General features: G+C 40.5%; 1 protein-coding gene across 5 annotated transcripts in view; it reads left to right on the top strand.

Annotated features, from left to right (window-relative positions):
- Window positions 1–23539, top strand: part of CTNNA2 (catenin alpha 2) — a 1217480-nt gene that overhangs the window by 851592 nt on the left and 342349 nt on the right. Inside the window, exon 9 of one of the 5 annotated variants that reach the window (XM_068988298.1) lies at window positions 16534–16546. The exons of the other annotated variants lie outside the window; for them this stretch is intronic. Within the exon in view, the coding sequence (XP_068844399.1) occupies window positions 16534–16546 (13 nt within the window). The remainder of the gene's footprint in view (window positions 1–16533; window positions 16547–23539) is intronic. 5 annotated transcript variants of the gene reach the window in all.

Here is a 23539-nt window from a genome sequence, read left to right on the forward strand (position 1 = left end):
ATTAATTCAGATTTCTTATGGTTATTGTAAAAGAATTATATGTTTGTATATTGTATGTTGAAGATCAAATACCAGACTATTGATTCAGGAAATGGCCCGTAGAGCATCTCATCATTCTACCTAAAAACAAAGGAACCTGTCTTGATTACATAGATTCTATTCTCCCATTCCTCCACTGAACCATCTAAGCAAGTCCCACAGTTTACACCCTGTAGTAACTTATAAAGAATAGTTTTCTACCTTAGAATTTCCATGTAAGTTGATAAGTAAATGTGTTAAAAGCACTTGAAGCCAATTTGAACACTGGCCATGTCTTGATGGTCTCTGAAAGGTAACTGCTGACACCATCCCCAGAGCTCCAGCAACCACATCTCAATGAGGAGATGTGGCTTCACATTTAGGAATTTGAGACCCTCTGTGAACATTAACATTGGCCTGAAGTGTGACAAACTTCTAGATGTTTGAATGTAAGGCTTTTACATTTCAGTACAAGGGAACTTAAGTATAGTTAAAACTCTCATGTAGCAACGCTTCTGGAAACATCTCTAAGTATGGTGTAATGCAGAATTTAAACTAACACTTCAGATGACCTGAAACCTAAACTGAAGGGGAAAAAAATGAGTTTGATCATTATCTTTTCTTGAACTCCAACAGTTAATATGCATTTTGTTAGAACTCATATAACCGTTGAGAACAGGATTAAAGAATAAAAGGAAGTTCCTCCTGTACCAAGTGGGATTAAGGTCAAAAATGAAACATACACACTCACACAATGCAAATGCAAAGGTAGTTAAATTTGAAGAAAATGGACACTGAAAGTGATTTATTTCCCTGGGTGGATGATTTTATTGTCAGTCAGGTGCATACATATATGCTCAGTCACTTCAGTCATGTCTGATTCTTTGCAACCCTATAAACTGTAGCCCACCAGTCTCCTCTGTCCAGGCAAGAATACTGCATTGGGTTGCCATGCCCTCCTCCAGGGGATCTTCCCTACCCAGGATTGAACCTGAGTTGGGATCTCGACCTGAGTTTCCTGCATTGGCAGGTGAGTTCTTTACCACAGAAGCCACCTGGGAAGCCCCTGTTGTCAGGTGACTAGAGCCTAAATATGATGCTAACCTGTAGCCAAGGGAAAGAATCCATGCCCTCACCAGGTCAGTTTATGATTTTCTGCTGAGTCTGGGTTGCAGATGGGAATAAAATCCCTCACTGTCTTGCAAAGAGTCAGCCTACAGTTCACAGGGGCCACATTCCTGGGAAAACAAGGTGTCAGGAGAAATTATTAAAGAGGACTGTGTTTGATACCAGTGCTGTCCAATTGCTGAATTCTGTTTTCAGAGCAATCAGCTTGAATCCCAGGGATTGAAAGTGTGCTGTTCACTGACTGCCTGGTTGATTTGGCATGAAATTTAATTTGCTTTAACATGCATGGGGGATAAGCATAGAGGTGGTAATGTCATATTGGAGTGTTTCTGTATTACTTTGGAAATAGCTAAAATACTGATATGAGTCTGCTTTCATTTCCCTTTTTCAAAACAGGCATGATGCTCTGACCAGACTCAGTTCTCCAGGCTACTAGTCAAGACTAACTATTCTTTTCTCTTTGATTCTCCTTTCTCACCTTGACAGTCATATTAATTGAGCGCTTTCCATGTACTAGGCACATACTTAATTGATCATCTAGTCAATATTCATCACAATTAGGCTCCCAGTTTTATAGCTGAGAAAAGTTGCCATCTCCTGACATTTCCCCTCTGATTTCCTATATTTTCAGGAGTACGGGGGACAGCTCCTCTCCCAGGGCTTCTCACCTTTTTCTTTCATGTTTGTCTCCCATATATCCCTTGACTGGAACTTGATCTACACTGAATGAGTCGAGCTGTAAGAGAGAATTTGGGGATCAAGGGCTCTGTTTCAAAAAGTTTACTGCATAGGGGGCTTCCCTGGTGGCTCAGTGGTAAAGAATCCACCTGCCAGTACAGGAGACACTGGTTCAATCCCTGATCCAGGAAGATTCCACATGCTATAGAGCAACTAAACCAGTGTGCCGCAACTACTGAGCCTGTGCTCTGGAGCCTGGGAACCACAACTAATGAGCCCCTGTGCCACAGCTACTGAAGCTTGTGTGCCTGAGAGCCTGTGCTCTGCAACAAGAGAGGCCACAACAATAAGAAGCCCGTGCATTGCAACTAGAGAAAAACCCACGCAGCAATGAAGACCCAGCATAGCCATAAAGAAATAACAATTAATTAAAAAATTACTGTATAGGGATCCAAATTTTAACAAATAAGATGGTCCTCAAAGGCATGTCACTTTCAAGCTATTTATTTGATGTGACTAAGTTAAGGCTCAGAGAAGGCAATGGCAACCCGCTCCAGTACTCTTGCCTGGAAAATCCCATGGATGGAGGAGCCTGGTAGGTTGCAGTCCATGGGGTCGCTAAGAGTCGGGTACGACTGAGCAACTTCAGTTTCACTTTTCACTTTCATGCACTGGAGAAGGAAGTGGCAACCCACTCCAGTGTTCTTGCCTGGAGAATCCCAGGTACAGGGGAGCCTGTTGGGCTGCCATCTATGGGGTCGCACAGAGTTGAACACGACTGAGGCGACTTAGCAGCAGCAAGTTAAGGCTGGGCTAAGCTGAAAATTTGCAGACTGATAACAGTAACACAGTACGTGAACCGTGAACTTTCAGACATTCAAGCTGGATTTAAAAAAGGCAGAGGAGCCAGAGATCAAACTGCCAACATCCGTTGGAACATTAAAAAAGCAAGAGAGCCCCAGAAAAACATCTACTTCTGCTTTGCTGACTGCGTCAAAGCCGTTGACTGTGTGGATCCCAACAAATTCTGAAAAATTCTTAAATAAATGGAAATAACTATATCACCTGGCCTGCCTCCTGAGAAATCTGTGTGCAGGTCAAGAAGCAACAGTTAGAACTGCACATGGAAAAACAGACTGGTTCCAAACTGGGAAAGGAGTATGTCAAGACTGTATATTGTCACCCTACTTATTTAACTTATATGTAGAGTACATCATGCAAAATGCCAGGCTGAATGAAGCACAAGCTGGAATCAAGATTGCTGGGAGAAACATCAATAACCTCAGATATGCAGATGACACCACCCTTGTAGCAGAAAGTGAAGAACTAAAGAGCCTCTTGATGAGAGTGAAAAAGTTGGCTTAAAACTCAGCATTCAGAAAACTAAGATCATGACATCCAGTCCCATCACTTCATGGGAAATAGATGGGGAAACAATGGAAACAGTGGCAGACTTTATTTTCCTGGGCTCCAGAATCACTGCAGATGGTGACTGCATTCATGAAATTAAAAGACACTTGCTCCTTGAAAGGAAAGCTATGACCAACCTAGACAGCATATTAAAAAAACAGAGACATCCCTTTGCCAACAAAAGTCCATCTAGTCAAAGCTATGGTTTTTCCAGTAGTCATGTAATGGATGTGAGAGTTGGACCATAAAGAAAACTGAGCACCAAAGAATTGATGCTTTTGAACTGTGGTGTTGGAGAAGACTCTTGAGAGTCCCTTGGGTTGCAAGGAGATCCAACTAGTCAATCCTGAAAGAAATCAGTCCTGAATATTCATTGGAAGGACTGATGCTGAAGCTGAAGCTCCAATACTTTGGCCACCTGATGCAAAGAACTGACTAGTTGGAAAAGACCCTGGTGCTGGGAAAGATTGAAGGCAAGAGAAGGTGATGACAGAGGATGAGATGGTTGGATGGCATCACCAATTCTAGGGACATGAGTTTAAGTAAGCTCTGGGAGTTGGTGATGGACAGGGAAGCCTGGCGTGCTGCAGTCCATGGGGTCACAAAAAGTTGGACAAGGCTTAGTGACTGAACTGTACGGTAACAACAACATGATAAACTAATGCTGTTGAATCAGTGTCTCAAATCTATCCAGAGAACTGAGATCTATCAGTGAAAGATATGCTTGAGGCTGCTAAATGTAGTGAATATTAAAAATGTCTAAACCAGAGGTCTGCCCTGATAAGTAATCTGTTAAATACCTGAATAATCTTCACTGTTTGGAGTTTTACCTCTGAATGTAAATTACCTCTACTTGGTCATGGCTGACTACTAGAAGCCATAGATTAATGCAGTGGATCTGAAGTTTGGCAATTCCTGGACTCTGTAAACTTGAGTTAAATTCTAACTGTGCTGGTGGTAAATGGTTTAAAAGGCCGCTCTTTCAATAGTAAACATTTCTTCACTGGGATCTCTCTGTAGACACCTTTCTGATAACAATTGTAAAGGGATATTTGCTTTGGGCCCCCACCCTGCAAAGAACTTCTCTTAATCGCTTTGCACATGTAGTGGATGCTCTCATGAGTTATTATTTAATAGGGTATGGAAATATGCCGTTTCTTGAAATGATAGTCAATCAGTACTGTAAAGAATCTCAAGAGAACTATGTATTTCATCTAATTAAGCTGTTCTGAGTTTATTATAAGACAAACGTATCTTCAGTCAATGTATTGCATGGAATACTAGGCAATGGCATATTTTTAACTTCTCTCAAACATGTATGTTACCCCACTTCAGTTTCCCACAAGTGATATCAGATCTAGAGCTGATTTTTTTTTTTTTTTAAGATTCCAACAAATGTGTTCCTTTGGAGAAATAGCTTCACTGCTTCTATTAGGATAGTACATGTATCAGTGCTTGCAAAGATACAATCTACTACATGAGTGTTCCAGAGGTTTAAATGTTAGTGTGTCTTCCCCAGTGGAATCTAGATCATCTTGTTCCACCAAGGTCCTGAAGTATCTTTATTATGGCCAGCATTGTCCACCTTTCATCAGGCACTAGCATTTCCACTCATTTTCCATTTAGATTCTCAAGACTCAGATATAGAGCACAATAAGCAGTCAGGAGTAGTGGTTTCATTTTTAAGCAGTAAGGTACAAAATTCAGCCATGAAAACCTCAGACCAGACAAAACACCAGACAAACCCAGCAGGTATTACTTTTCTCTATCTTAATGGAATTATGTGGTAGTTTGCCAGATTGATAAAAGTACAATTGTCTTCCTTTTTCATAATATTTTACACTCTACTCTGGTTAGAATCTCACCAACTGTTCTCTCCTTTCTGGGCTAGTTTAATACTAGGTTGGGCTACAGTATGCCTGCTGCTGCTGCTGCTGCTAAGTCGCTTCAGTTGTGTCCAACTCTGTACGACCCCATAGATGGCAGCCCTCCAGGCTCCCCTGTCCCTGGGATTCTCCAGGCAAGAACACTGGAATGGGTTGCCATTTCCTTCTCCAATGCATGAAAGTGAAAAGTGAAAGTGAAGTTGTTCAGTCATGTCCAACTCTTTATGACCCCATGGACCACAGCCCACTAGGCTCCTCCACCCATGGGATTTTCCAGGCAAGAGTACTGGAGTGGGGTGCCATTGCCTTCTCCCACAGTATGCCTAGTTGCACTTAATTGATTTCACTGAAAATATTTATCTATAGCATAAAGATCATGTGTTGGAACTCTTTATTTTTTTCATGTCACAGTGGAAAAGACTCTGAATAAGTGGTTAGGAGACACATGTTCCAGGCCTATCTCTACCTCTAACATAGTTAGGAGATGATCTCAGATCAGGGCATTCGTATCCTCACAAAACAATGATTACGCACATGCTCTCCCTGGTGCCATGAGCAGTTGCCAAGATCCGATGAGATAACCTCCATGAAAGCTCTTTATAATGCCCTAATGGCATTATGCTTTGGAAATGTGACATTATTTAGTGTCCTGAAGCAGCAAGGTACTAAATAATATCTCAGTAGCTTGGATTAGATACAGTTTCTCAAAGAGCCTAATTTAGGAAATTGCTTAAACGTGAAAGAATTTCATTCCACATGCAGTGCTCGCTGCCTGACAGTCTCTCTGTGCTCCAGACCAGGAAGGAGAGAGGTGGCAGACAGGTAGAAGGGAGAAGATGAGCAGAAGGGTTTCTAACCACTCACCCTGAGCTGCCTGTGGGGCTTCCTCTTCCTCTCTTTGAACAAAGGAGTCCTGCCCACCTCTCCAATTTGTGGCAACCTCCTTCAGGGAGTATTACTACCAAAACAGTCGATTGAAAGAAACAGAAGTGAAAATGCCATGACTGGAGGACATAGAGGATAGAATTCTAGAATGAAGAGAGTGTGGAGGAGGGAAGGGTAGGTGAAGACAGGAGTACATAACAGAGAAGAGGAGGAGAGAGGGTCTAATTATGGTGCTTGACTTGAAAAGCCCTTTTGTCCAGTGGCATCACAACCAAAGCACTCATCTACTGTGTGGATTTCTATCACAGAACTTTAAGGGGGCAAAGGTACAACAAAACACAGTCGCCAACGCTGTGGGGGCTGTGAGGGTAAATGGGCTAAGGGCTATTTGGGGAGAATTTTTAAAAGAAGTCTTAAGGAGGATAGAATTTCTATAGCTCAGATATTTGAACTCATATCTTGGGCATGGGTAGAATCTCACGGAAATGTATTTCCAAGATAGCATATGGAAGACCTATTCCAGTAAACAGAGCTCTTCTATGGAAGTGGTGAAGGATCCATCAGTGTTTCTCAGACTCAGGCGCTGATGGTGTGAGTGTCTGGGGCCATGCTCTGGGTTGTGAGGGTCCATCTAGCCAGCCCTTGTCACTCATGGAAGGACTTCAGTTCCATGCAAGAGCGTCAGCTGCCAGGGGTGAGAGTCAAGGATTATGGCACTAGATGGGAAGGTGGACAGGGAAGTTCAGAGGTTTCTCTCAGCTCTAAGCCTAACTCTACTACCCTGGGTCTCAGTATATATTGTTTATTTGTTGACCTGTCTTTAGGTCTCCTGTTGCTGCTGGCTCTACATTTTCCTTAAAACACAAAAAATTCATTTTGTGGGGGGATTGATGTTTACTTGTTTACCTCCAAGTGACCAGGGCACTGATATGGAGAGAATAAGCTCTCATTTAACATGTGAGAAAGGCCATGTGCTATTTGGTTTGGGACATTCTAGTTTCTACACGTGTGTGCTAAATCACTTCAGTTGTGTCCAATTCTTTGCGACCCTTTAGACTGTAGCCCACCAGGCTCTTCTGTCCTTGGGATTCTCCAGGCAAGATTAATGAAGTGGGTTGCCATGCCCTCCTCAAGGGGATCTTCCCTACTCAGGAATCAAACTCACATCACATGTCTTCTGCATTTGCAATCGAGTTCTTTACCACTAGCACCACCTGGGATGCTCATTCTAGTTTCTGCATATTAGATATAGGCCATTTTGCAAAGATGCTTCCTAATTGTAGCAGACACTCCTGTCACAAATCTATTCCCTCTATTCCCTCTTTGGTCCTTACTGGTAACACTACCCAGGTGGTCTATGCACTCATCTCAAAAAAAAAAAAAAAAAAAATGTTGACTTTCTAGACTTTCTTGCTGCTCGAGTGGCCTCATGACATATCTGTGGCCAGTAATCTCTGGGAGAGATATTGTTTTTCTGATAAAAATCCAGCATGCTCTTTTTGCTCTTCTCTTGTCCCCTTCTTGCCTGGAATACAGACACAGTGTCTGGAGGTTCAGCAGCCCCCTTGTGATGATGAAGACTAGAGCTACATTTTGAGTATTATAGATACTATGACTTCCTTGAGCTGCAGTACTAGTCCTGAACAGTCTCCTAAACAACTTCTTTCTGTGTGAGAAGCATAAACCTCAGACTTCCTATGTTGCTCTTAGATGGGTTTCCACTGCATCATGCTTAAGTTTTAGCAACTCAATGTCCAAGTTATCATCAGCAAAGATGCTCCCTTACATACGATGGTGGACATTTTATTTTTGCATTGTACATTTTTCCTTTCTTTTTTGAACTCCATATGACCTTTTTTTTTTTTTTTTCCTAAGTCTTGTTTTCAGTGAATATTAAACTGACATTTCTAATTAGGCAGAACAGTTGGCACTGTCCTGAAGTTAAATGACATCCCCAAAAAGTGAATATTTGCTGCCAAGGTCTATAATACTGTGTAAATAGTGCAGTCACATTGTTCACTTTTTCTCCCCCAAATGAATCCATTTCTTAGTCCATCCATTTCGGTCTTCAAAATAATCACTGTCCCCTGCTGGAGCGCTCTTTATCCTTAGTAACTCTCTTATGTCAATTATGTAATAGTTTGGCCCTTTTTGGCTTTTGTTTCACTTTGCTTCTTTTTCCTGTGCAAAGCAGCCTGCAGAGCAATAAGATATGGAACATGCCTGCTGGGCCTGATTTTCTTCTCCAAAATAGCTTTGGCTACTGGATAGTGATAAAAGGAGTTGGCTCATTGCAGAAGCTAAAACCCAGGTAAGTGGGTCTAGCCTCACATTGGTGCAGAGATGACTTCTGCACAGGAAGAGGACAGTAAGACATGGTGCAGACATGCCCAGAGTCAGGTGACAGGGCCTCTAGCCTGCTGATTTCACCTGCTATTCCTGCAAGGGGTATGGTCCTAGGTCAATGTCTTAGCCTCTCCAGGACTCACTCATGAAAGGAGTGGTCTCTAAGGTTTCTTCCAGCTCAGGCCAATGATGGGTCAGGCATTATCCTAGTGATAGAGATGCATTAGGGAACAATACAGAAAGAAGTCACCCAAGTTTGAGTCCAGAGAATGGTAGAGAACAGAAGGAAGACAGCCATGAGGGAAAAGGATGATACAGACACGGGAAGTAGAACCATGAACTAAAATATGCCTAGATTTCGTGTCTTCAGTGAAGCCTTCTTGGACCACTGCATACATCATACATTGTTGATCCCATCTTCCAGGGATCCTAAAACTTTATTGTTAGTATCATGTTCAGCACTGTAATCAGTCACCTGTATTAGTAAATTCTTTATGAGCATTTTTATTGTCTTCTCAGCTAGGTTGAGAACACTTAACAAGTACTTATGCACATGCTAAATCATGACTATTGTTCATGACTGAACTGTTGTTCACTCAGTCATGTCTGACTCTTTGTGACTCCGAGGATTGCAAGGAAGGACAGGCTTCCTCGTCCTTCCAGAGCTTGCTCAAATATCCATTGAGTCCATGATGCCATTCAACCATCTTGTCCTCTGTCATCTGCTTCTCCTGCTACTTTCAATTTTTCCAAGTATCAGAGTCTTTTCCAATGAGTTGACTCCTTGCATCAGGTGCCCAAAGTATTGGAGCCTAAGCTTCAGCATCAGTCCTTCCAGTGAATATTCAGGACTGATTTTCTTGAGGATTGACTAGTTTAATCTCCTTGCAGTCCAAGGAACTCTCAAAAATCTTCTCTAAAACCACAGTACAAAAGCATCAATTCTTTGGTGCTCAGTTTTCTTTGTGGTCCAACTTTCACATCCATACATGACTACTGGAAAAACCATAGCTTTGACTAGATGGACCTTTGTTGGTAAAGTAATGTCTCTGCTTTTGAATATGCTATCTGCTGCTAAATCACTTCAGTCGTGTCCAACTCTGTGCTACCCCATAGACGGCAGCCAACCAGGCTCCCCTGTCCCTGGGATTCTCCAGGCAAGAACACTGGAGTGGGTTGTCACTTCCTTCTCCAGTGCATGAAAGTGAAAAGTGAAAGTGAAGTCATTCAGTTGAGTCCAACCCTCAGCGACCCCATGGACTTCAGCCTTTCAGGCTCCTCCGTCCATGGGATTTTCCAGGCAAGAGTACTGGAGTGGGGTGCCATTGCCTTCTCTGGAATATGCTATCTAGGTTGGTTATAACTTTTCTTCCAAGGAGCAAGTGTCTTTTAATTTCATGGCTGCAGTCACCATCTGGAGTGATTCTGGAGCCCAAGAAAATAGTCTGACACTGTTTCCATTATTTCCTCATCTATTTCCCATGAAGTGATGGGACCAGATGCCATGATCTTCATTTTTTAAATCATGAGTTTTGAAGCCAGGTTTTCACTCTCCTCTTTCACTTTCATCAACAGGCTCTTTAGTTCCTCTTCACTTTCTGGCATAAGGGTGGTATCATCTGCATGTCTGAGGTTATTGATGTTTCTCCCAGCAATCTTGATTCCAGCTTGTGCTTCATCCAGCCTGGCATTTCACATGGTGTACTCTGCATATAAGTTAAATAAATAGGGTGATCTGCATCAAAATGTTTTTGGATATAAAGTAATAAATAAACCAGGCAAGGGCTTTGGACTGCCTCAAAAGGCTAGAAGGCAGAACAAGAGGTCACAGACTATGGAAAGAGCTGAGATCACTGGAAGGTTAGTTAGGAGGCTTAACTTCAAACAGGCTGATGGATTCCCCACAATGAAGCCTGAACCAGAAGTCACATGTACCCCTTGAGAGGACAAATTGTGGCCAAATGAAAAATCAGTTAATCATGATAGTAAAAGACAGTGGTTTTCATTTACTTCATTTCTAGAAATGAAGATCCACAGATCCCTGAAGGTTCACCTTAGAGTTGCCTTGCAAGGAGGCATTTGGAGAAACTCATTTTTGGCAAGGAAAGAAAGAAGGAAGGAAGGATGAACAAGGGGAAGAAAAGGAATGGGGAAAGGTAGCATGATATTCTGTAGGTAGATTTTAGCAAATTCACTGTCTGTGTTTGGTATTTATGATCAGATTGCACCTCACCCCCACTTTGTGAGTCCTCCGAGGGCAGAAAGTCTTGTTTATATCTCTATTTCTCACAGTACCTTAGCCTAGAGGTGGGCACAAGGATGCTTCTATAAACAGGACTGAATTGACAGATGAATGGAAACAATGCCTCTTTTCCTCCCTGACTCCAAGTGACACCAGAAGATGTGACAGTGTATAGGAAACAGGGTAATCTCAGGGTCTTATTATTTCTTGATGCTTGCATACTGAAGACAGAAGAGCTAATATGATTCTTCTAGTCAAATTCACCTATTTTGTACTTAAGCAAAAAAAAAAGAATCAAAGGTAGGACTTAGGGATTCCTGTCTCCAAACTTTGGGCAGATTCATAATCCTTTAGATTTGTACAGGTCATGCCATCAAGCACTTACCTTCAAGACTGTGGACTGCTTGACCCAGGAGTCTGCTAGGAGAAGACATCTCTAAAATTGACTTTCTTATTGACCTGCAGAAATACAGGATACTCTTAAGACATGGGAAGGCAGAAGAGAAACTTATCTTTGCATATGACACTCACAGATAGAATGGGCCTGCCTAATCCCTTATCTTCATGAATGCAGGCTCTGTGAGGGCAGAGATGGTGTCCTTCTTGTTCATTCCTTAGTTGTATGAACTGAGGAAATAGCTGAACCTTTCCTGACTTAGTTTTCTCATCTGTGAAACACAGACTTTAAGGATACTTATTCCAAAGGGGTAAGATGAGAAGGAATTCAATTAATGCTTACGAAGTGCCTAGAACAGTGCCTGGCATGTAGTAAGCATTAATGAACATTAACTATTGCTTGCTATTATATCAGCTTTACATTCTATCTGACACATAATAGGTATACAAAGTATTTTTCTTGAAATATACATGTCTAAGGACTTTGTCAGTAGGCCTCCACATTTTGTTTGTTTGTTTGTTTGTTTAGATTGTGATTCCTTCAAGCATTTTTGGAAAGGTATTTGCTTCCTTCTGTATCTTTAACATAGATATCTAAAATGTTTATCCCAAGTCTAATCAGTTATTGAAAAGCGTGTAGTTTCTAGTGTCTTACGTTTGTACGTTTGTTGACGTTTTAAAATAAACTCTTGGCATCACTCTTTTAAGTATATCTGATGAAACCAAAATATCACTATCATCCGTTAAAAATACAAATAGAGATTTTTTAGATTTTTAAAATAACATTTCATTTCATAACATTTTCATATGCTGCATCATTTCTTTTCTTCTTTGAACTGGGATTCCTATTCTGTCCTGTCACAGAAATTGATAGGATAACAATTTATTTTTAGGCTTGAAATTTTTAACAGGCTTTTTAACCCCCAAGTTACTCTATGACCACTAATTGAAAAGAATTATTTTTCTATATATTGCATAGGTCAGTATCTGCTTGCTTACTTGGTTCTGTTGATTTTTCCTTCTATATTTATGCCAATATCACACTGTCTTAACTACTATAGTTTTACAGTAAGTTTTGAAACCTTATAGAGTAAGTCTTTCAACTTTATTCTTTAAAATAATCTTGGTGCTTCTATTTCTTTATATTGGCATGTGTAAGTTTAGACTCAGATTACCAATTTCTACCAAAATCACCACCATCAACAACAAATTGAGGTGATTTTGATTGTAATTGTATTCAATTTATAGATAAATTTGGGGGATTTGATTATCTTAAGATTGAATCTTCTTGTCTGTGAACATCATATGTCTCTCCAAGTTTTGTAGTTTTTAGAGCAGTGGTCTTAAATGTCTTTCATTAAATTTATTCTTTATATGTATGTGATACTTTTGAAGCTATTAGAGAAGACAGTAGAAAAAATAATTTTTCTTCAAGCTGGCCTCTAAGATATTTTTCTTCACACTCAAAAGTTGTATAAATAATAATATAAAAATAATTTTAAAAACATATTAAATAATACAATCTAATTAAAATTATGTAAATATATAAAATATGCATATTAATCAAAGTATAGTCGATATACATTGTTGTATTAGTTTCAGATGTATAGAATAATGATCAATTATGCATATATATTTTTTTCAGATTCTTTTCCCTTATAGGCTATTAAAAACATTGAATATAGCTCCCCATGTTGTAAAGTAGGTCCTTGTTGGTTATTTATTTTATATGTAGTAGTTTGTATATGTTCATCTCATCCTCCTAATTTGTCCCTCCCACTCTTCCCAAAATATTTAAATTGATGAACCCTAATTTCTATCCTGGATTGTGCTATTATTTCAACAATTATTAACACATAACTTATCAAAATAACAGCATAACTCATGATGAATAATTATGAAACAGTGTATTTCTTGAAAATATATATTTAGGGAGACGTAAGTGGAATTTATGATAGTTTAATTAAAATCATTCTCCCTTATTATAGCATACCAGAAATTTTTATACCTCAAAATGTCCAAAATGGGTGAGAATTAGGCAATTTCTGATAAAGTTTATTCTTTTTCCTAAAATCACACATTAATAGTTCCACTTCCATTCAGTTGACAAAATAGGGCCATGTCCCAAAGAAAGACATTTTCAAAGTTATGATATTGTTACCTAGTCCAAGCTCTCTCTGCTCCCTGTTTAACCAGCCGATGAACTTGAGAGAGGAGGGGTTGAGGCAAGGAAGAGACTTTAACTGGGGACTCGGCTAACTGGGAAGATGGCAGGCTAGCACCTCAACCACCTTCTGGGAGTCTGGATGCCAGGTTCATTTATAGAGCAGAGATTAGTGGGAGGTAAGGAAGCAAAGTAAAAAGGCCGTTTATCTTGCAAACATCTCCCAGAATGGCAAGCCTCGGACAGGGGACACGTTAATTTCTTCCTTCCTGCATTTCCAGGTGGACAGGGTTGTTAACAAAGGCAGTTTAGTTTAACAGTCAGGCAGAGGGGCAGAATTCTCTGAGGCAGGACATTGTGTATGATTATAATAACAAAAGCAATGAAAAGCAAGTCAAAGAAACAGTTTCAGCATGGAGTCAGAATTGGCTTCTTTGCGACAGTATGACATGGGCACAACCAGAAGAATACACAAGATAAATAATTGTGATGTGCAGGCAGATGCAACAGATGGATTCAGGGGCCTGACCTGAATCCCTACTCTATTATTTATTATATATGTCACCTGTTCAGTTCAGTTCAGTTCAAGTGCTCGGTCGTGTCCGACTCTTTGCGACCCCATGAATCGCAGCACGCCAGGCCTCCCTGTCCACCACCAACTCCCAGGGTTCACTCAAACTCATGTCCATCAAGTTGGTGATACCATCCAGCCATCTCATCCTCTGTCGCCCCCTTCTCTTCCTGCCCGCAATCCCTCCCAGCATCAGGGTCTTTTCCAATGAGTCAACACTTCACATGAGGTGGCCAAAGTATTGGAGCTCCAGCTTCAGCATTGGTCCCTCCAATGAACACTCAGGACTGATCTCCTTTAGAATGGACTGGTTGGATCTCCTTGAAGTCCAAGGGACTCTCAAGAGTCTTCTCCAACACCACAGTTCAAAAGCATCAATTCTTTGGCGCTCAGCTTTCTTCACAGTCCAAGTCTCACATCCATACATGACCACTGGAAAAACCATAGCCTTGACTAGACGGACCTTTGTTGGCAAAGTAATATGTCTGCTTTTCAATACTCTATCTAGGTTGGTCATAACTTTCCTTCCAAAAAGTAAGCGTCTTTTATTTTCATGGCTGCAATCACCATCTGCAGTGATTTTGGAGCCCCCCAAAATAAAGTCTGACACTGTTTCCACTGTTTCCCCATCTATTTCCTGCTGGGGGAATATAATTAAAAAATAAGATCTCCTCCCCTATCAGAAAACCTCTCCACAAAGGTAGAAGAGAAAGAAAATAGTTTTATTGTTGAATAAGCGAAGAACTGACTCATTGGAAAAGGTCCTGACGCTGGGAAAGATTGAAAGCAGGAGGAGAAGGGGATGACAGAGGATGAGATGGTTGGATGGCATCAGTGACTCAATGGACATAAGTTTGGGTAAACGCTAGGAGTTGGTGATGGACAGGGAGGCCTGGCGTGTTGCAGACCATGGGGTTGCAAAGAGTTGGACACGACTGAGTGACTGGACTGAACTGAACTGCAGCGTTAAACAGGAATGTGTTTTATGCTGCTGGCAGTGATCTAAGGCGGCACCTACCCCATACCTGTTCTCAGGATGAACAGCACTAGTGCTCAAGTAAGAGGATGGTACAGGACTCTGTGTCACACACAGTCCATCGTAGATCCACTTGGTAATAGGGAATATGATTTAATTAGCTTACCGGCTTTTTCCAAAGAAAAAATCAACTCGAATCTTTAAACCATGATAGAGCTGAGCAACTTGGAGAGGACCTGGCTGAAGTTAGGCTCCTACCCTGCCACAGAAACTGTGTCTTCCTTGATATTTGCAGCACAAAGAGATAATGCCTAGGTCCTTGAGAAAGACACTCCTGTGTAAAACTGGTAAGAGGCTTATTAACTGTTAAAAAGATTTATCTATGTTTAAAAGAGGCAGAAAAAGACTTGCAAGTTTTCTGAAGTAAATACTCTAAGAAAAAGTGTGAGAGTTTACAACCTCATGGGCTGTAGCCTAACATCTCCTCTTTTCATGGAATTCTCCAGGCAAGAATATTGGAGTCAGTAGCCATTTCCTTCTCCAGGGGATTTTCCTGACCCAGGGATCTATCCCAGGTCTCCCACATTGCAGGTGGATTCTTTACCATCTGAGCCACCAGGGAAACCCCATTTTGGGGGGTGGTGGAGGGGATCTCTTCCTTTGTTCTCAACAGGGAGATTTTTTCTTTTGCAAATTGTATTTATACCTTGACACACTTTGGGAAGTCACTCAACCTCCCTGAAGCTCTGATTCCTCACCTGGAAGAAGGGAATGATAACACCAATAATAATTATTTCTCTTCATAAAGGGCTTAAACAAAGGAACTGTGCAAAGCTTTTCATTTTATAATAAATGATGAAATTAATAGAATTAGGCTTCCCTGGGGGTTCAGACAGTAGAGAATCCACCTGCCATGTGGGAGACCTGGGTTCAATCCCTGGGTTGGGAAGATCCCCTGGAAGAGGGCATGGAAACCCACTTAAACAAAGGAACTGTGCAAAACTTGTCATTTTATAATAAATGATGAAATTAGTAAAAATTATGTATCTTTTCTGGTATTAGATTACATCAAGCAGTTAATCTAATATTTATTGAGGACTTACAGTTTTAAAAGATGCTCTTTAAGGCCAAGAATCCTTTTAAAACAAAAATGTGTCAGTTCCACATTTAGGTGTTGGATATGAGCATTTTATCTCTTTGTGTATCTTGCCCATAAAATAGATTTCATAAATTTTTCCCACCAGTTTTATTGTCATCATTGTGTCTATTTTGTGGTTAAAAATAAGTATCTCAGTAAATTTAAAGCCAGTTTAACCTCTACGAAGTTAATTGTCAAGATAAATCTATTTTTAAAAATATATATTTTAAAATATATATATTCTCAATAATTATTTTGGTTTAAAAATATTGTGATACATTTCAATACAAAAATCAATATAAGTACAAGAAAAGATTTTAGATATGATGAGAAGCAAGCAAAGAAATATTTTATTTCCCAGTAAGTGCTTTTAAAAAACATTAGAAGGGAGGCGGGGGGGTGGGTGGGGGGGAGAAATACACACACACACACCCTGATGTCAGTAGTTGAATCCAAAGTTACTTCAATTTGACATATTTGACATATGATGGGATAAAATATGAGCAAAGCAAAAATGACTAAGAATAGCTTCATGATAATGCTAAGAATTAAATTGAATAGTCAAAGAATCTCAAGCATGTCTGGGAAATGTTCCATTGACTGAAACACAGCATTGACATGGGGGGCTTTGTTCTTCTGACACCAAACTTATCACCTGGTTATTAAATCATTGGTGAGACCAAAATTATATACAGTGAAAGTTGCTCAGTAGTGTCCGACTCTCTGCGACCCTATGTACTATACAGTCCATGGCATTCTTCAGGCCAGAATGCTGGAGTGGGTAGCCTTTCCCTTCTCTAAGGGATCTTCCCAACCCCGTGATGGAATGCATGTCTCCTGCATTGCAGGCGGATTCTTTACCAGCTGAGCTACCAAAATTATATAAACAATGTGCTAAATCCAAGTTATCTTCTCTCACTCATATGAGGGGTTCTCTTTTAAGATTTGGGTCTTGCCACATTTTTCTGATGATGCAGGCAAATGGGTAGGCATACACACCAAAAAGTTATGTGGCTAGTATGGTTCTAGAAATTACAATGCAAGTTAGAAATTATTCAGAATAGAATAAAATATTTTAAAACCCTGTTATAAATCTTAGCCAGGAAATAAATTTTCATGAGACCAGTGATTAACCCAATAACAGAATGGAATTTATATCAACCATTCATTAATCCCATTTCCCTTTTCCCAACACCATTAATTAAGTGTCTGCTCAAATCCCATCCCTATGCTATGCTTGTGTCGCTCACCCAATTACAGCTAATTTTCTTGCGTGCAATGGCATTGGTAATAGCCTCTAACAGTTGTTGAAATGTGGTTTCTAGTGCTTACTGCACTGTCTCATCCTTAAATATTCCATAACATATTTTCTCACTTGGTTTTTAAAATTGAGTTTGTGTGGGGAGGATTGAGTTGAATACAGTAAGTGAGTGGTTTCCTTCCTTTCAGGTCCTTGGAGACCCTTATCTGATTTAAGTTTTGCCTCTGGAGAAAGCTATACCACTGAGACGGCTAAAAATAACTGTTCTTGTCTTGCTGTTTTACCTATGACTCGGTGAGATAAAAGACTTTGGGAAATAAACTTTTGATGGTGTGTTTTATAAATTATATCCACCTGATCCCTTCGAGTTCAAGAGGGAGGGAAAGTTTAATTTTTTAATTAAAGCTTTTGCAATAGGACTGTTCATTCTCTTCTATTCTCTCTACAAAATTAGAGATGATGAGTTCAGTACATAGCCTTATTTCAGTTATTTCTAAACATATGGAAGTAAATTCAGTATTTGTATGTGAATATTAAGTTCTCCTTGGACTTCTGTATTCTTTTTGAGGAGAAAAGAAAATATTTTCTTATCAGATTCGTCTTCATTTGCCAGTGGCTCCTAATCATTTAGCAGTTTAAGTACCTTCTCCCTCACTTTCCACAAGCATCCTATCTCCCCCACCCCCAGCATAATTGATGATCAGTAAATAAACACTTAAGGGCCATTTAAGGAGCTCAGGATTTAAAACAAGCCTACAGAGAGTCCTTTTGTTTAGCAAATAATCCTTTTATAATCACCTCTGCTTCATCAGCACAGATTTTAATCTATCTGCCTTTTCTTAAAGCAGAAAGTGTTTCATCTTTTCGAAGTAGGTGAAATATCCACTTGAAGTAATGTTGGGCTCCAGAGTTAAGAGCTGGGAAGAATTAGCAGCGGGGTTAAGTACAATAGTCATGGTGTGATTTCAAGGCAATGGCTTGAACGTGCTCCTAAATCATTTGTAAGTTTTACCCTCTTTATGGCTTCCCTGATAAATCAGTTGGTAAAGAGTCTGCCTGCAATGCAGGAGACCTGGTTTGATCCCTGGGTTGAGACGATATCCTGGAGAAGGGAAAGGCTACCCACTTCAGTACTCTGGCCTGGAGAATTCCATGGACTATGTAGTTCATGGGGCCACAAAGAATCAGACACAACTGAGTGACTGACCCTCTTTATAGCATCATTTCTTCCTTTTTATTTGAAAACATGGTCTTTTGTTTCTTCAATTACCCCTATAATTGGAAATGGCATCCATTTTGGGTGGTTGTTTTCATCTTTTCAATTTATATTTAAGAATTAATATTCTGTTTTGTCTACCTACATGCAATAGTTCAAAGAAAACCTATGAAATTCCAGTTGACTCAATTAGCCCATTGTTTCTAACACTTGAAATTTAAGGGATTGCTTCAAAGCCAATTGGAAAGCAGCTTTCTTTCTGTTGATGCCCAAAACTCACCCTCTGTGCACTGGAACATCTCAGAAAGTTTTGGGTGAAATAGTTTTATTGATTTGCCAGGCAAAGAGGGACACAGTGGTCTTGTGCCCTAAAAAACTGTGTGTCCCAGCCCTGGAGAGATTTACTGAGGAGTTTTATAGCAGTAGGGGGGTGGAGGTGTTGCTGATAAGGATCAAGGTATTTACAGGGCCTGCATTCCTTTAATCTGACCTCACATGGTCTCCTGATGAAATTCTATGGTTCTCATGGTTATCAAACTGTGACCTTCTCTCTGGAAAGAATGCTTCATCAATGTCGTTCAGTCGCTCAGTTATGTCCAACTCTTTGCAGCACACTATGGCTTACCTGTACTTTGCTATCTCCCAGAGCTTGCTCAAACTCATGTCCATTGAGTCAGTGATGCCATCCAGCCATCTTATCCTCTGTCATCTATTTCTCCTGCCTTCAATCTTTCCCAGCATCAGGGTCTTTTCCAATGAGTTGGCTCTCATGCTTCTATGGACTGGAGCTCACCTGGCTTACCTGTCCTTCACCATCTCCCAGAGCTTGCTCAAACTAACATCCATTGAGTTGGTGATGCCATCCAACCATCTTGTCCTCTGTCGTCCCCTTCTCCTCCTGCCTTTAATCTTTCCCAGCATCAGGGTCTTTTCCAATGAATTGGCTCTTTGCATCAGGTGGCCAAAGTACTGGAGTTTCAGCTTCAGCATCAGTCCCTCCAATGAATATTCAGTATTGATTTCCTCTAGAATTGACTGGTTTGATCTCCTTGTAGTCCAACGGATTCTCAAGAGTCTTCTCCAACAGGGTTCAAAAGCATCAACATCTTTCGCTTGTTGGGGGTTTTTATTTCTGCAGAAGAGCTCAAGGATATTTTTATGTGTATCCCTTAAGACAGAACCAGGACCCTACCCCACGGCTACTCTATTGTTTCTTGACTGTTCCTCCTTTGACTCTGTATCCCCTCCGTTCCAGTCTGCCCTTCAGAACTCAGGAAGGGTCAGGAAGGCTGGAATCTATTCCCTACAAACAAGAAACAGAGGACACAGAAGGACTTGGGTGTCTAGGAGCCCTACAGGGTCTTGCTGGATTTCACTGTCAACAAGTAAAGTAGGAGGCAACTTTTGTTCATGTGCTATCAACACATCTGTGAATAGAGCAGAATCCTTTGCCCTCCTAAAGCTTACATTTTAGTAGTTTTGAGATAATTGTGTTCGGTCAAACCTGGTTGTAGGATTTTTAAAAAAATATTTTAATATAATATTTTAAAAAATGTGGTCATCAAAATGATTGATCTGATACAAATAAGCTTCCTATTTTCACATTTTAGCCAAAATATTTCATTGAGTTTTTTGTCTGTATCACAATAGTCTGGGTTTTTTTTTAATCTATTATCTTTTTCATGAAGTGAAGTGAAGTCGCTCAGTCGTGTCCAACTCTTTGCAACCCCGTGGACTGTAGCCCACCATGCTCCTCTGTCCATGGGATTCTCCAGGAGTGGGTTGCCATTTTCTTCTCCAGGGGATCTTCCCGACCCAGGGATCGAACCCAGGTCTCCCGCATTGCAGGAGTGCTTTTTCATAGCACTCCTAATTTCTAAGATCATTTTGGCCTGTACATACTTAAGAAAAAAAAAAAAAAGATGCTCTATAAGATACATAAGATTGTGTAACTGTTTTCATAAATGAAAAACACACTTTACCATTGTAATCTGAGAGGAAATAATGGTTTAATTAGTTTTTAGATGAAAAGACTTCTGCAATCAGACTGTGTTTGTAATGGCATTTATAAAACAATTTTCCCTCTACAGTAGCATTGTAATTAAGACTTTCAATGAAATTGTTGGAGGAGAGGAGAGTGCTTTTCCCTGTGGTCTGCTGTTTTGATCTCCCCCTCAGGGCCCTCTGTTGCTCTGCACCAGCCTTGCACTAATGCCTTATAATTGTGTTTCACTTCCTCTAATTAAGCTGACAGGGAACTCGAACTGCTGTCACTTACCTCATTGATCTGAAAAGTGACAGGATTAGAGTGTGGCATTTCTTGCACAGAGCACTTAACATCACCAAAAAATACCCCTTTGCAGAGCAAAGGCCCGAAGTCTTCGGGGTTCCGGCTCCACCTCTGGGGCAGTGGGATGCCTGAGTTAGAAAGGTCACAGAGAACAACCTGTTTGTGGATGAGTTCCCAGTGTGCTCCTCTGAATAGCTGTTCCTGGATATTTTATGGGTATTGATGTTGAAACTTGGCCTCTGTACCTCAGTTCCAAAAATAATCTTGGAGACAGAGGTTTGGATGAAGTAGAAAAGAATAGCTTTACTGCTTTGCCAGGCAAAGGGGGGACACAGTGGGCGAAGGCCCTCAAAAAACTGTGTCCCAGCCTGGGGAGATTTAGAGAGGAGTTTCATAGCAATAGTTCAAAGGCCAGGTTGCTAGAAAGGATCAGGGTGTGTGTAGGGACTGCACTCCTTACTCTGGCCTTAAGGGGATTCTTGATGAGCTTTTCTTGTTCTCAAACTGTGGCCTTCTCTCTAGAATGAAGAATGCTTCATCAAGTAGTTAACATCTTCCATTTGTTGGGGTTTTATTTCTGAAGTAGAGTGAAGTAAAGTGAAGTGAAGTGAAGTGGCTCAGTCGTGTCTGACTCTTTGCGACCCCGTGGACTGTAGCCTGCCAGGCTCCTCCATCCATGGGATTCTCCAGGCAAGAATACTGGCGTGGGTGGCCATTTCCTTCTCCAGGGGATCTTCCCGACCCACGGATCGAACCCAAGTCTCCCGCATTGCAGGCAGACGCTTTAACCTCTGAGCCACCAGGGAAGAAGAACTCGAAGATATTGTTGTGTGTATCCCTTGAAGTGGAGCCAGGACCCTGCCCCAAGGATCTGCTACTGTTTCTTGATTGCCCCTCCCTTGTCTCTGTATCCTCTTCATTCCCTAAGTAGCAACTGTTTGAACCTATCCTTTGGGACCTAGGGAAGGTCATGGAGGCTGGAATCTGCTCCCTAAAAGCAAGACACAGGGAACACTTTCATGCCCAGGAGCCCCACAGTGTCCTGCTAGGTTTCAGTATGGCAGGAGGAAAAATGTTTTTGCAGATCAATAGGTGTTGGAAAAACAGGGTTAAGCCAGGTTAAACAGGTTTCTTTAATTGTATCTGTCAGTGACCTCATATTTGCATTGTAATTTTTTTTTTAAAGATGTGGTACAGTGGATGTGTTTGAGGGAGATTGATATGAAGTATTTCACAAATGTGTTAAAGAATTTTTTTGGAGGTAGATTCAAGATATAGTATCCTGTGACCACTTTTTGAGATTTTTAGATCTAGTCAGTGATGACTTTCATGTGGTTATTTGGTGATAGGACTCTAACCCCAGATATAGTGATGGTGGATTAGCCTTACTAAAAATATTTCAAGTCTCTTTCATTGTCCTTCTTTGTGCAGATAGATAAGGGGGCTCCTGGAGAAAGAGAACCAGGCATGGCTTTCTTGACATAAGAGAAGCCATTTTTGGCCAAAGCCTTTTGTGATCTAAGCCTGGTCACAACACTGCCCTTAAACAGGTCTCAGTCATTAATGATCTTAACTGTTATCAGGCAAGGGAAGTAACATCAGCAATGATAATACATCAGTTTAGAGGCTCCCAGTTCTATTCCAATGGTAAAAATTAGCCTTCAGCACTCAATGTCCAGATCAACTGGAACCTTAAATATGATGATGTTGACCTTTTCCAGCCCTCTTGAGTTCAGTCAACTAAAGCTTGGATTCTGTTGACTGCCCAAGCCCCTTCATGAATACAGTTGTGCCCTTAGCTTAAATCTTCCCCATTTAGCTGTTCTGGGAGATACTGCTTTGGGAAAGATTTCCAGTATCCCCCTTACTTGCTGCAAGTAATAAATCCTTCCTTCTTCTAATTTTTGGCTTTGTTATACCTTTGGATTAATCAGCAAGAGGGGAATCCAGTTTTCAGGTGATACCCCCACTATTGCTGGTGGCATATATCAAATCCCTCAGGTACCTGACAGGAAATGCCCAAAGATCCAGATCCCCTTCATTGTCTCATTGTTCTGCTCTATGCACTGCTGCTCTAGAACATGCCATCCTGGTGAACCAGGGAGTCCAAATGTTCTCCCAAGTTTAGAACCTTCTACTGACCAGTCATGGATGTAGGCAAATTTCATACAGTCTCTAAAGCTCCATTTATGCATCAGTAAAAGGGAGTTACAAAGAACCTTGGTTTAGGGTTATTATGGAGAAAAGAGATAACCCATGTGAGTCACCTGGACCGTAGCAGAGATACATTAATGGTAGCAGTTATTATTATTTTAAGATTTTTAAAACTTTATTAGATTTTCTTTGCCAGCAACTACACTATGACCAATATCTAGATGCAAATTGAAAAAGTCAGTTGAGCATTCAGCTGTTTACAAATAGCTTTATGCTTGGTAAGAACCAGCATTATGATTAACGGGATTTTGTTTTTCACTTTCATATCCCACTTGGAATAGTGTCAAAAAGGTTTTAGGGCATTGGAATGATATAATTTCTTTAAAAATAATAAATATTCAATATCAATCAACTCCTTCAACTAACAGATATCATATCTTCTTCTTCTCTGAGGTTTTTTTTTTTTTCCCATCATTCTACTGAATAGGATATGAGAAATCGTAGTTTCTACTATTGAATTTCCCACTGACTTGTTTATTTGAGATGGAATTGTGCTTAAATGTGACTTTTAGCAGTTGAGTTCCAAGGTTATTTATCAATTTGCTCAGATTATCATCATAATTTTAAATCCATCTTACCAAATAAATGCATGCAAAATTGACTTCTAAAGACTTAACAGATCCATGGAAAGCTAAGTTCCTGTGGGCAGATATCACTCAGTATCAGTTGAGAGTTTGATTGAACCTCAGAAGTCATAACAGTGTGATAGACTGTCGGCAT

This window comes from Capricornis sumatraensis, chromosome 1, assembly GCF_032405125.1.
Source record: "Capricornis sumatraensis isolate serow.1 chromosome 1, serow.2, whole genome shotgun sequence".
Lineage (NCBI taxonomy): Eukaryota > Metazoa > Chordata > Mammalia > Artiodactyla > Bovidae > Capricornis > Capricornis sumatraensis.